Source organism: Heterodontus francisci, chromosome 37 (assembly GCF_036365525.1).
Source record: "Heterodontus francisci isolate sHetFra1 chromosome 37, sHetFra1.hap1, whole genome shotgun sequence".
Taxonomy (NCBI): Eukaryota; Metazoa; Chordata; class Chondrichthyes; order Heterodontiformes; family Heterodontidae; genus Heterodontus; species Heterodontus francisci.
The window spans coordinates 25,441,112-25,455,469 of NC_090407.1; the positions used below are offsets into that span (position 1 = coordinate 25,441,112).

At 44.9% G+C, this 14,358-nt stretch overlaps 1 protein-coding gene across 3 annotated transcripts in view; it reads right to left on the reverse strand.

Annotated features, from left to right (window-relative positions):
- Positions 1-8,128, reverse strand: part of clcnk (chloride channel K) — a 65,577-nt gene extending 57,449 nt beyond the window's left edge. For all 3 annotated transcript variants that reach the window (XM_068017365.1, XM_068017364.1, XM_068017363.1), the window contains exons 1-2: positions 7,896-8,128; positions 3,602-3,730 (exon numbers count right to left, since the gene is read on the reverse strand). In XM_068017365.1, the coding sequence (XP_067873466.1) occupies positions 3,602-3,730; positions 7,896-8,016 (250 nt within the window). In that variant the 5' untranslated portion in view covers positions 8,017-8,128. The remainder of the gene's footprint in view (positions 1-3,601; positions 3,731-7,895) is intronic.
- Between the last annotated feature and the right edge of the window lie 6,230 nt (positions 8,129-14,358).

Consider the following 14,358-nt stretch of genomic DNA (forward strand, 5'->3'; position numbering starts at 1 on the left):
AGGACATCAGTGACCTGCGAGATGTAATGGTGTGCAGCCGTTTGTGAGATGCCAGTAAGCTCCGCAGCCAATCCTTGGATGGAGCCAGAAGCGAAGAGGTTCAAGGCCACAGTGACTTTGATGGCTACTGGCAGGGCATGGAGACCAGTGCTGTGAGGTGTGAGGTGTTCGGTGACAAGGGCACAGATCTCTGTGACCCTCTGGCCGGACAGAACCGTCCCCTGCAGCACTGGTTCTCGGTCATCACAAAGTAGCTCCATCTTAAGCAGTAGATCCTATGCTGAAGATATGGCCTCCATGTCCTTCCTGCCACTCATCCCTCTCCTCTGTGCTCCTGATGCCTGGGGCTCTGCCTTTCCCGTGGAGGGTGTTGCTCCTCATCACCACTGGACCCAAAATCTGAGAGTTGTGTCCCCATTGCCAGTTGCTCGACTTCACCACCATTTCTCTCCACTCCTTCACTTTACTAAACTAGCAGACTGCTTATCTGACATCCAGTATTGGATGAGCAGAAATTTCCTCCAATTAAATATTGGTCCCTGCTCCAAACTCCGTTCCCTAGCTACGGACTCCATCTCTCTTCCTGGCAACAGTCTGAACTTAAGCCAGTCTGTTCACAACTTTGGTGTCACATTTGACCCTGACCTGAGATGACCTTCCTATCTCATATTCATACGATCATTAAGAAAGCTTACTTCCACCTCCATAACATTGCCCAACTTTGCCCCTATCTCAGCTCATATGCTGTTGAAACCTTAATTCATGCTTTCGTTACCTCTAAACTTGACCATTCTAACGCACCCCTGGCTGGTCTCCCACATTCTAACTCTTCATAAACTTGAGGTCATCTAAAACTCTGCTGCCCATGTTTTAACTTGCACCAAATCCCGTTCACCTATCCTCCCTGTGCTCTCTGACCTACATTGGCTCCCAGTCAAGCAACGTCTTGATTTTAAAATTCTGATCCTTGTTTTCAAATCCCTCCGTGGCCTTGCCCCACTCTATCTCTATAATCTCCTCCAGCCCCACAACCCTCAAAGATATCTGCACTCTTCTAATTCTGGCCTCTTCTGCATCCCTGGTTTTATTGCTGCACCATTGGCAGCCGAGCCTTCAGTTGCCTAGGCCCCAGGCTTTGGAACACCCTCCCCATACCTCTCTGCTTCTCCACCTCGCTTTCCTCCTTTAAGACACTCCCTAAAACCCATCTCTTTAACCGAGCTTTTGCTCATCTGACCTAATATTTCCTTTTGTGGCTTGGTGTCATACTTTGTTTTATAATGCTCCTGGGAAGCAACTTGGGACATTTTATTACATAGAAGTTTCTATAAAAATATAAGATGTTGTTGTTGCTGCCTTCCTTGTTTTCAGGTGCCCCCCCAGTTGTGTTTGATAGCCTTTCCCCTTCCTCTTATGGTCCCCATGATGCCCGCAAGGTATCAACCCCTGCACTGACTGAATGGCACCTGTGTGCCAATGGCCAAGTCTCCCTCTGCAATGTTCACTCTTTCATGGGGCCCACCGAATTCCCTGTGGTGGCCATGAATGGATCCCTGCTATGTGTCCACCTCCATGCACCTGGTCTGCCACCTGTCTACAGCCCGTGCACCCCCTTCAAACTCTGAACATGCCCCTCAACGAGCTCTCGATGAGCTCTTTAACAATCTTAATTGATCGAGTGGGTTCTCAGGGCCGCCCTGGTGAAACTCTTTGGCACTGAGAATGGCATCAGGAAACCAGCACAGGTACTTTTGTCACCTGCCTACCTCCATTCCCACCCCCGAAAATTCATCCCATAGTTTTGATTATTTACTAAACACGTGCACTCATTATAACCAATGAAACTATATCATTCTATTTTACTCCATCAAAAACAACTTGACAAGAGGATTTTAAAATGTTACTTTGCTGGCTGTCAGTGCAGTCTCCAATTTTGACATAAAAGTAAGAGTTGTCAACTCATGGGGTAAAATCATCTTGGACATTGCACCTAGCAGTTAGGTGATCTATCTCCATTCTACTTTACAGAAGGGCTCATTACGAGCATGCTTTTTTTCCCTTAATTATTAATTGATTACAGTAGGAAACAGCTTCATTAGTGGTCCAAACCTATACTGATATGAAATGTCTCAGGTTCAATCCCCAGTCTGTGTTGTTATCTCAAGGAGAAGTCAGCAGCTGGAGATTTAAAACTAAATTCAGTGCCCCTGGTGTAGAGGAGTAAAAATCCAGCAAAGTCACCAGCCCTGATCACCATTCAGTGACTGCTGCTGGAAAGGGTATGTGTGTTTATGGTAGGCGAGTACCCGTTTTGAGCTCAGCTATGATGCCCTCTACAGTCGAATAACCTGGTTAATGTGAAGATTGCCAACCTGGAGGGAGTGCCAGTGCTGCAATCAGTGTGGGTGTCTGATAGTTTCCTCTAAGGTGCCTATGACATTTGTAAGGATTGCAGAATGGAACATATGCCTGAAGAATGCACTTTTGCAGATGTCCTGGGGTTAACCTAATTTGCATACTTTTGTTGAGCTTCCAGCAGGATCCCCACCTGTGTTGGAGGGTGGGGAGAACGAATGTCTGCTGCAGGCCTCAGGCATTTGTGGATGTGCAGCGAGGCCAGAAGACCGCGGGGTCAGGAAAAGGCATCCAATATTTCTGCTGAGTGTTAAAATTTCCCCGGATTCTGCGGGGAGATTTAAGTTTTAAAGGGCCTTCCACTGACCCTTAGCGATGCTGGACACCAGTTAACATACTGACATTCCTTGCATCCAACATTGCTGTGGTAATGATGGGAAATGTTGCAAATGACAATCACACCATGCTGACCGTCCGTTATGAATATTTGGGCAGGAGCATTCAATGTCCGCCATCACTTCCAGCAGAAAATCCTAGAACTAACAGCAATCAGCAGAGAGGTGGAGTGGTTCTCCAGACGATATTCTGCTCTGAGAAGTTGCAGTAAGACATGCCATGGTGGTAGATATTCGTTTAGTAAAGTGGATTTACCTGCATTGTGCATGAGGCCTTTTCTAATAAAATCATTACACATAGCTCAAACTATGTCGCTGCAGCTAAGCCTGTGGCTAGTCAGTGATTTCTATTGGACAGCACTGCTATAAAGGGATGTCATTGCTGCAGAAAACACTGCCCATTACCTTCAAAAAAATCATGGAAAAACTTGCCATGCTAAAAATTCAAAACAAAAGGCAATTATCAACAACAATAAGGCAGCTGTGACCAGAAACTTGCCCCAGAGATCAGTCATAGGACCACCACCGGTAATCACATTTATTTGTGTGGTATTGCATAAAGGTCAAAGCAAGCCACCTAGCTTGCAATTGGTCACTCCTCTGGAATTGTTAGCTTTCTTCTATAAGAACAAGCTCCAGGACCACTACACGTAATATGTTCTGTTAATTCTCAGCCAGGTCAGCGTTCCACCAGGAGAAGTATGACCCTCTGTCTCACCCTATATAAAAACATGTTCCTGAACATGTGGCCGATTTGCTGCTCTCCCAGCTACAAGGTATATGGAAGGATACATCATTGAAGAGGAAGACACAGTAAAGCAAATAATGTAAATCTCTGTCTTTGTTCTCACCTTTGAAAAGTTTGACCACTGTGAAGTCCAGTACAAAACTAATGAGAGCCATTAACACACCAAGAATGAAGAGAAAGTACCAGTCGTCTCCTACCCGGAAGAGCTGGCGCTTGACAAAAGCCAAACAGTCTGCAGGACAGATCAAATGAAGCATGAAAAGATTTTGTTAATAAGGACATACATGTAACTGTCATTACAGAGACTGTTCAGTTTATCATTGGCCTGCATTTTGCAGTAATAATAAGTGAGGCTATCAGCACTCATCGCTATTTTGGAACAAATTGGACAACAACTTCCAGCATCTGCATAGTTAAACATGCAAATTGGGAAATTGATGTCAAATTTGCCCTGATCCTCCACAAACTTCAATACACTGATACCTCGCTTATAGATACAGCGTTTAAACACATAAAGTTGCTATATGTACCCGCTAGATACCTAATAAGCACCAGAAAAGTTAGGGCTTGTCCATTCAAGCGTAGGTGAATTTTTAGCAGTGTGATAAGCCTTAATTACTACCAAGAAACCCCTCTGGCACTGAAAAATTACTTTTACAAGTGTGGAGTGTCACTCCTTCAGATTTCAATTATTATTGCAGATTTTTTTTAAATGCAATGAATGCGAGTGCTGTTTATTTGCTGCTGGCTGCTTAATCATTGTGTTTTGCTCACGGCACATACCTATTCAATTAGAACTCCCTGACAGTTCAGTTGGTAAAAGCTATAAGAAACTGAGCCATAAAAACTTGAAGATCCCAGTCTATGCTGCTGTAGGAATACAACAATTGGCTGTTCTGCCCTGAGTTAGGGAGAGGAAAAATCAGCTAGGGTTCCCACTCATTATTTGTATATTTATCTGTTAAGTTATCCCTAATGGAGAAACTAGATGATTGTAGTCATTGGGTGAGGAGATCAAGGCTTGAACCATCATTTCCTGTGAGCAAATTCTCTGCCTGCATTAATTATCAGGTGTCATACATAACAAATGGCTATTTGAGTGGGTTACAGGAGATGGATGGATGGTCACAGAATCATATCATCAGTGTTAATCGATGCCTTCAAGAGAAGAGCAGTAGGGAAACTTGCCCAAAAATGTTACACAATTAACCCCACCAAGCTTCCCAGTGTCACAAAGGTACCTTCCAACTCTCTGCAAAATGGGTTAGTCCCCACCTTCACTTCACAGTTTGTGCCCTGTAAAGAAACACTCCATTTATCCTATGACAATTTCTTAATTAACTTGGTATTAATTAAGTTGCATTATTCTGAGATGGATGTGAATTCCTGCCAATCCCCCATCTTGCTTGAGGCATTCTAATTTTGTACTTTTCCCTCATGTAAATTTCTATACAAAATACGAGTACAAGATTTACAAACCTCACGTCAAACTGTAGATTAGACAAGTAATACAGAGGCACAAAAAATGTGTCGATTACTCCTTAAAAGAAGAATTGAATTGAAAATTGTAGACAGACAATATTGCACACTGTTCTATGGCACATATTGGGTCCCTTGCTACCGCAATCATGGAAATGTTATCTGAGGAATGTAACTGGTCATGGCTCAGTAACGTAGGTTCTAATGTTAGATCCATATCCTGGAGATTTTGTTCAATTACGTTTGAGGTCAGGGGGAATTCCACTTTATTTTCTTGAAGTTTTATTCTGGTCATTTACCTCCCTCAGGCAGTTATGTACTTTGGGTAGAATCCACATTAGTGCAAACTGCACAGTCTGTTAGAAGGAATGGCCTTCTCAGCCAAGTTTCATTTACAAATTCCAACTGTTACAATGGGAAATATCTGTACATTTAATACTTTGTTTCCCTAGTTAATATGTTATAGACTTTAAAACCGAGAAGAACTCTGGAGCAGGTAATTATGTAGAACTATGTGGGGCGGCACAGTGGCGCAGTGGTTAGCACCGCAGCCTCACAGCTCCAGGGACCCGGGTTCGATTCCGGGTACTGCCTGTGTGGAGTTTGCAAGTTCTCCCTGTGTCTGCGTGGGTTTTCTCCGGGTGCTCCGGTTTCCTCCCACAAGCCAAAAGACTTGCAGGTTGATAGGTAAATTGGCCATTATAAATTGTCACTAGCATAGGTAGGTGGTAGGGAAATATAGGAACAGGTGGGGATGTTTGGTAGGAATATGGGATTAGTGTAGGATTAGTATAAATGGGTGGTTGATGTTCGGCACAGATTCGGTGGCCGAAGGGCCTGTTTCAGTGCTGTATCTCTAATCAACTCTTCTTCACAAAATTCTGCATTTATTATAGTCAAAGCTGGCTAATACTATGTAATTCCAGGCAAATGAAACATGTCACAACAACATGGATTATATAATGCCTTTAGCCTAGGATAATATCCTACAGATGCAAAAGCTCACAAAAGTTGACACAAAGTCAAAGAAGGATCTATTAGGATGGATGACTAAAAGTTTGATCAAAGAGGTAAGTTTTAAGGAACATCTTAAAGGAGAGAGAGGTTGAGAGATTTAGGGAGTGAATTCTAAAGCTTAGGGCCTAGATGGTTGAGGGCACGACGGCCGATAGTGGAGTCAAGGGAGTGAAGAAGCAGAAGAGACCATAGTTGGGGCAACAGCTTTCTTGGAGAGGGTTGTAGGGCTGGAGGAAGTCATAGAGCTAAGGAGGGGTAAGGCCATGGAGGGATTTGAACAGGAGAATGAGAATTTTAATATCAAGGCATGGGCATACTTGTAGCCTACATAGGACAGTATGCACAGCAGTAAAAGGTGTGGGTTAAGGCAGCACAGTTTGGATGAGCTCAAGCTTATGGAGGATGGAAGATGGTAGGCCAGCCAGGAAAGCACTGGAACGGTCAAGTCAAGTGGATGAAGGATTTCAGCAGCAGATAAGGGGTGGAGGTGGGCAATGTTATGGTGATGGAAGTAAGCGGTCTTTGTGATGGAGCAGATATGGGGTCGGAAGCTCAGTTCAGTTCAGGGTCAAGTAGAAGGCTGCGGATGTGAACCGTCTGGTTCAGCCTGAGACAGGTAGAGATGGGTGTCATCAACATTCCCCTAGAACTTGACAGCATATCTTCAAATAATGTTGCCAGGGGACAGCATATAAAGGGAAATAGAAGGGTGCCGAGGATTGATGCTTGAGGGACTTGAGATAATGTTGTGTAGGCAGAAATTCAAGCCACTGTAGGGGATTCTGTGGATAGGATTGGATAGGTAAATGTGGAGCCAGAAGTTTAATTGAAACCATTGTTTTTTGCACAATTAATACATAAATTCTGTTTCCAAAATCCAAATTGTTTGAAATGAATACCAACCATTAAATTTCCATTGTTTTTGACCTCCAATATGAAAAGCCAGTTAATACTTTGCACCTGCCAGACTTGCCCTGCCATGCATGATCACTCTGATGAATGCCAGCAGTTAATAACTGCTTAACACATTGCATGGAGCTAGCTGCACACTATCAGTATGATCAATTAAACACACTTATTGGTGCTCAACTGTTGCTCAGTCATTCTCAGAGAATACCAACACAGTTTATTTTATTTTCCGGTAAAATACTTTCTGAACTTAAATTACCAAAGCCGCACTTCTTGTGATATCTTAATATAGTGAAATGAACTAACCGGACTCTAATGGAACAAAAGACAGATAACGAAGATTACTTGTCTTTGTGCAATATTGGTACAATGAACTTAAGTGCCTTTGACTGTTTTACTACATTAAAAAGATTGAGGTCTCCCAATGCATCCAGATTAACCAAGCCCAACAATTTATCTGTTTTTGATAGCTATTCAGCATAAAGAAAGCAGTGTAGTGTTGCACACCACCAGGGATGGCAAATTGCTGAGAATCTAAATTTTTAACTATGCTGGCCAGTAAAAATAATCAAAGAGACTGAGGCAATCACCTTTCAAGTAGTCACCCAATAAAAATCATGACATTAGTACCTCTGCATACATCAGAATGACACAGAACATAAACTTAGAACTGGTTTAGGAATTATGAATGCAATGTTATGGAGTGGGGAATTGCAGAGGCTGCTTCTTACAGTAGACCAGATCTTTTTGCTGGTAACGACAATCAGTGCTACCCTGTGCTTTGTATCCAAGCAGGTTTAATGACCAGCCACATGTAATAAACTACAATAAATACACTAAATAAGGACTCTTATTTTGCTCTGTAAATATTCCAAATTATACTAAATTCTATTATGACACAAACATCAATTAAGATGTTTGCATGCTACATGGTGACAAAGACAGGCATAATCCTAAACTGGAAGGTTATTCAATCGGCAAGTCTTACTTACTTGTCACATTCTTCCTAGTTTTGGGCCAAGGTCTCTGTAGTTTTTGCTGCAGAGGGATACTTTCTTCTCTTGCTCGAGTGGAAGCATTCTCTTGTCTCCATACTTCACTCATTGTAGACATAAGGCACTACCAGATTCCTGTGCCATTCGGCACACACACAGTCCCTTGCTAACTGTCCCCTGCCTGGTGCACCTGAACCATGCAGCAGTTTGCTGCAAACCCGGTTTAAACAGGCTCAAAGCACCTGCTGCCCCACCCCGCCACCCCCGACATAGCACACATAACACTTACAGTAACAACCTGCCTGCCCTTGGAAGGCTCTTTAAAACAGTCAAAAGCTTTTTCAAAAGGACGTATGGAGTATTTGCAACCCACCACCCAGACAACACAAACATCCATTACTATCAAGGACAAGTCCATTTGCTATTAGAATTTATTCAATTTATTAAATCTTAACTTCCACTGCCTTTTTGGGCCAATTAGCGGCCATTATTGAAACCAGTTTCTCAGTTTGCTATTTTGTACATTTCTTTCTGAAATTTTTACATAGAAACATTGGAACAACAGTAGGCCATTCACCCCTTTGAGCCTGTTCTGCCATTCAATTAGATCATCAGCGAACTGTACCTCAACTCCATTTACTCATCTTTGTTCTGGATCCCTTGAAACCCTTACCTAACAAAACTCTATCGTTCTCAGTATTAAAAATTTCCATTGACGCAGCATCCATAGCCTTTTAAAGGACCAAGCTTGAAATTTCCGCTATCATTTGTGTGATCCAGTGCTTTCTGATTTCACTCCTAAATGACTTATTTTAAAAATTAAAGCTATGCCCTCTTGTTCTGGATTCCTCCACCCGAGGAAATAGCCTTTATTTGTATCTATGCTATTGAATCCCTCAACTTTCTAAACTCAGGGGAATACAAGCTAAGACGAGTTTGTGTCAGCTGCTAACACTCTTGCCCCTGAGTCATAAGGTTTCATGTTCCACTCCAGGGCTTGAATATAAAAATCAAGGCTGATGCTCCATTGTAGTACTGAGGGAGTGCTGCCTTTCAGGTGAGATGTTAAACTGAGGCTGACTGCTTGAATGGATGTAAAAGAACCCATGGCACTATTTTGAGGAAGAGCAGGGGAGGTATCCTCAGTGTCCTGGCCAATATTTACCCCTCAATCAACATCAAAAAAACAAATTATCTCTTCATTATCACATTGTTGTTTGTGGGAGCTTGCTGCGTGCATTCTGGCTGCCATGTTTCCTACGTTCCAACAGTGACTACACTTCAAAAGTACTTCATTAGTTGTAAAGTGCTTTGAGATGTCTGGTGTCGTGAAAGGCGCTATATAAATGCAAGTCTTTTTTTTAATGCAATTTTTTGGTAAGGTTAGGGATATCATCCAAAACTGAAAGAGGAGGAAACTGGCTGGGAAGGTGAGATCGTTGCATTTTTTTAGCTGATGAAAATTAATTGAAACCCTGAATAACCAGTGATTACATCAAGAACCTGCCCATATTCTAGGTACTTGCCTGCAAATAATGCTAAAATAACACTATTATGATACATTCCTCTTTTTCCATCAATGCCCCCTCATTTGTGCTGTTTCATCTTCTCACCCATTTAAAATGATCATCCAGGTTTGCTACGTACTCAGCAGAAAGCAGAGAAGAAGTTAAAGGACCCAGTGTCCATGTTTGGCAAGATCAGCGCTCACAATTTGCACTGCTTCAGAATGACAGCCAATTGGAAAATTTAAGATCAGCGGTTTCTCCAGCCTTTGGTGTTGTGTAGCCCAGAGGAGACTGAAAGGGGATAAAGGATCGAGTGAAAAAATAGCATATGTAACTTCACCAAAGTGTAACATACCTTTAATAAAACAATGACATAAGAATCATTTTGGACAAACTTTCACTACAAAGTCTGCAAAAATATATGACTCTTTGCAATGTTCCACTGAGAATTTCAGCACCATGAATTAAGCACCACAGAATCCCAAATTTTGAACTGAATCACAAATGTTTAAAAAACAGAGGAAATGACAGGAGAGGTGTAAAACCATTCATTTTTAAGATGCCAGTTAAAAGGATAAAGAGAGAGTTCATCAAAGGATGAGAGACATGGTAGAATGGATCAGTAACATGTGCACGTATCTGTTTCACGAGTATCAGTATAAGTAATTGGACATAATAATATCCACATTTGGTCCACCACTTATAATAGGCAAACAACATTTGAAAATTCAAGACATATTCTTACAGCTTTGACAGACTGCTATATTGACATTGTATTTGGAGGGAAAAGGGCTTTGCTCTGGAATGAGGCTGCAGAATTTTCCACACATCCCAACATCCAGACGTAATCACCCTGATAGCACAAGATTGATTTTCCATGAGGTAGACTGATTACTGGGTTAAGCACTGAGGCTGACCACAGCACAGTCTCACCTTCAGTCCTCATTATGGCATTCTAACAGGAACTAACTGACTGTGTCCTGAGACAAAGCAAGGATGACTAGAAACAACTGTCACTCTTTTGCTCTAACATTTTACTCCAATCTATGCTATTTTGTGCTGCAGTCCCTCTAACTCAAGAATATGTCGTCTCACTAGATCTCCGAGTCAGCTAATCTCCACTGGACACCAATATTACTTAGATCCATCACCTATTCACCAGATCATATACCAATGACTTTGCTCAAGCCCAGTCAGCCTTGTCTGACAGTGTTAAGATAAAATGGGCAATTGCTTAAAAATTGGATGAGGTAGGTGGTTTCAAGGATGATCATGTTATGGTTAACAATACTGAGCGTGTGTAATGGATAACCTGAAAGTTTATTGTGGCAACACCAGCTGTCATTTCATTCAAGGAACTGACAACACCAGCTGCCAATTACTTAAACCTCTATTGATTTCCTTCTGTACAAAGCCTCCATAATGCACAGTTTTGAAACATTTCCCAGGGAACATGAAGCATATCACCTAAATCCAGTTCCAACAAAGCAATGTCATTTCCACTTAGGTTCTGTCCTCTCCACGTGAATCCACAGCATTCAACTCATATCCACACCATGGGCTGAATTTTATTGCGAGGCCGCAGGTCCTGACCTCGGGACCGGAAGCGGGTGTGGCATCCGTTGGGACAATCAACGGCTGGCCGAAAGCAATTGAGAGGCAGCTGGCCAATTAAGGATTGGGAGTCGCGGGGACGGCCTCGCAGAGAACAGAGGCAGCGAAGACAGCGTCAAGTGATGCCGCGGAAGGTCCAGGTACCATACTTAAAGGGATGACAGCCCCTGCCTGACTATTCATGCCATCTAGTGACCCCCTTGCCTGACTGCTCATTTCATCTAGGGACCCCTGTTTTCACAAGAGCCGAGCATAATGACAGAAGGAAGACCCCGGATGGCCTCACAGTTCAGTGATACCTCCCTCCAGACTGTGCTCCAGGTTGGAAGAGAAAGGCAGGAGGTCCTCCTCCTTAGGGATGAGAGGAGGAGACCAGCCCCACTGACCAAGCAAGCATGGACAGAGATAGCGGAGGAAGTCATCAGCCTTGGGGTCACCTAAGGACCTGGATGCAGTGCCGGAGAAAGGTCAATGACCTGATCCGATCTGCCAAGGTGAGTGCTCCATTCCAATCCTTTATTTGTGTCAGAGTGAGAGAATTCAGTCAATGGAGAGGGAGAGACTACCCAGCCGTGAAGTTCTAGACGGCAATGGGGTCTGAGGCGTGGCCGCAACTCAGTTAGAGGTTCCTGTCTGTCAATGCATTCCCCTGTACAGACCCTCCAGAGTGGCCGCAGGAGGCATATGTGATCCCTATTATGGCTCAGTGGACTTTCATCATCAGAGGTCTGGGGCTTTTACCTGCTGGCAAACTAACATTGTCCCTCATTGTGTCTGCAGGAGAAGACGACCCACAGCAGGAAGGAGCGTGTCAAGGCAGGAGTGCCTTATCTCCATATGATTACACCAATGGAGGAGGCAGCTATGGAAGTGGCAGGGTGACAAGACAGCCGTGCCTTGGCTGATAGGAAGACAGGAACACCCACCCAAGAGAGTGAGCCAGCATCTCCCAGGGCACAACGGTGTTTCTGGTGTTGAAGAGCCTTGTAGCACGTAATCTTCATGGCAGCAATGGAAATGTACATTTGGGGTGGTATGAATGAGACAATGGGCAGACACTAATCCTTCTATTTCAATGTTTTCTCATGCAGGTCATGGCAACCGAGAGGAGCTGAAGAGTCTGGGGGACAACTGGCCACTCCTAAGGAAGAGGAAGGAGCCTCAGAGGGTCCACCATCACATCATTCCCCAGCACTCTCCACCAGCAAGGTTACTTTCATGTCAATGGGTAGTTGTGCGCATTTAGATATGGGCACACAACCTGGTGAGCACAGCACAGATGCACCAGGGCAGCTGACGGAGGCAGTGATAGTCAAGGCCACTGGCACTCAGAGGACTGTGGGAGGCCAGGCCCATGCTGAGGACCAGGCTGATGATGTGCCTCTGGTGTCAGCAGCAACATGGGAAATGCTGCATCTGCAGAACGAGCTCTGACAACATCTGGCAGAGATGCCAGAGGCTCTGGACACATAAGAGCGGAAGATGGAGGTGTCCGTCCAGGCCCTGGGTGCTGCACTGTCTCTGCCGATTGCATGTCTGGCTTCCTACATTGAGAGACTGGCGACTCTCATGGAGAGCCAGATCCAGCAGAACAATCAGTGGCTGCTGGAGATGCATGATGACCTGCACACCATCGCTTTGCCCAAGGGCTCTATGCAGCAGTGGCAAGGTGAAAGGGGGACAAGGTACTTGGAGTCTCCACCAGGTCCAATTCCCTCTCAGGTCAGCAGGGAGATACAAGAGTGCCTTATAAGGGGGGAGGAGCTACTTCCTACTGCATCTGGGGGTTCCCCTCAGGGTGCTCCTGGTGTGGCTAGTGACGCCAGCGCCTCCATCATCCCCACTGACTGAGGTTGTCCCTACACCTTTGCAGGAGGCCCTCTGTGTTCTGGGGCCCACTAGGCCTCAGGCAGCCAGAGGACAGCTGCCAAGGCCATCCCAAGCCAGGGGGCAGGAAGATCAGCAGTCTGCCTCCCGCCTCAGCTGACGGCGCAGTGGGAGCACTATGTAACAGCACTCGCAAATGAGTTAAGAAAACCACATGGATGCACTTGGAGGATCACGGGTGATAATGTTGTGGAAAAGGGACCTGTTGCATTGGTGTCATGCATACATAAACTATGTTGTTAACTCAGCATGTCTCCTTCCTGTTGTGGATTCCTTTTGGAAGGTCCTTGTGAACCTTCCTTCTAAAGGGACCGATAGCAAGTGAGCTAGACCCAAATGCACAAAGCTTCAGCTTTGCCATTTTTGCAACCTGCACCTGGGTGCTGCAGTACAGAAGGACGGATGCGACAACAGGGCTGTTTAATGGTAAGATTTTATTGTTGCAGTTCCAGAGGGTGGTAAGACTCAAAGGAAACATGAATGTATAAAGGTGTCTCTGCTTCCCTTGTGTGCATCGCATGGCACCTTTCATGCTTCGCCTGGAGCCCTTCATCTGGCAGTGCCTGGACAGCATCCTCCTCCGCATCCTTATCATCGGAGGAGGAATCACATTCCATGATATCCTTACTGATCAACGCCTCATCCCTCTGTAGCACCAGGTTGTGTAGTGTGCAGCAGACTACCACAATGCGGGAGACCCTCACCAGGGCATACTGAAGGGCTCCACCGGATCAAGCTAGGCACCCAAATCTCATCTTCAGGAGACTAATAGTCTGCTCAATGGTCGCTCGGGTTGACCTGTGGCAAGTGTTGTATCTGTCCTCCACATCCCTGCATGGGTTCCTCACTGGCACAGTAGCCATGTCCTCAGTGGGCAGCCCTTATCTTCAAGAATCCATCCCTGCATGCGCACGGGGCACAGAAAAGGTTGGGCACCTGGGACTGTTTCAGTATGAAGGCATCGTGGCTGCTTCCCGGGAATCATGCATACACCAGTAAGATTTGTTTGCGGTGATCACAGACCAGTTGTACATTGAGGAAGTGGAAGCCCTTCTGGTTGATGAAGGCAGCAGGCTTGTCCATTGGAGCCTTGACAGCCACATGTGTGCAGTCAATCATCCCCTGTACCTGGGGGAAGCCAACGATGGCCCCAACAACTATAATCCTCTCAGCTTGACTGTTCGCATCAGTGTGGATTCGAACATAGTCGCCAGCCCTCCTGAACATGGCTTGGTGACCTCCTTAATACAGCGATGTGCCACAGACTGGGAGATACCGCACATGTCTCCAGTGAATTCCCGGAATGATCCAGTGGCGTGGAAGTTTAGTGCCACGGTGACTTTCAGTGCTACAGGCATCAGGTGCCCATCAAGTCCCATGGGCCTCAGCTCATCGTGCATCATGGACAGCCTCCCTGGAGAGGCGCAGTCTTCAGAGACACTGCCGTTCGG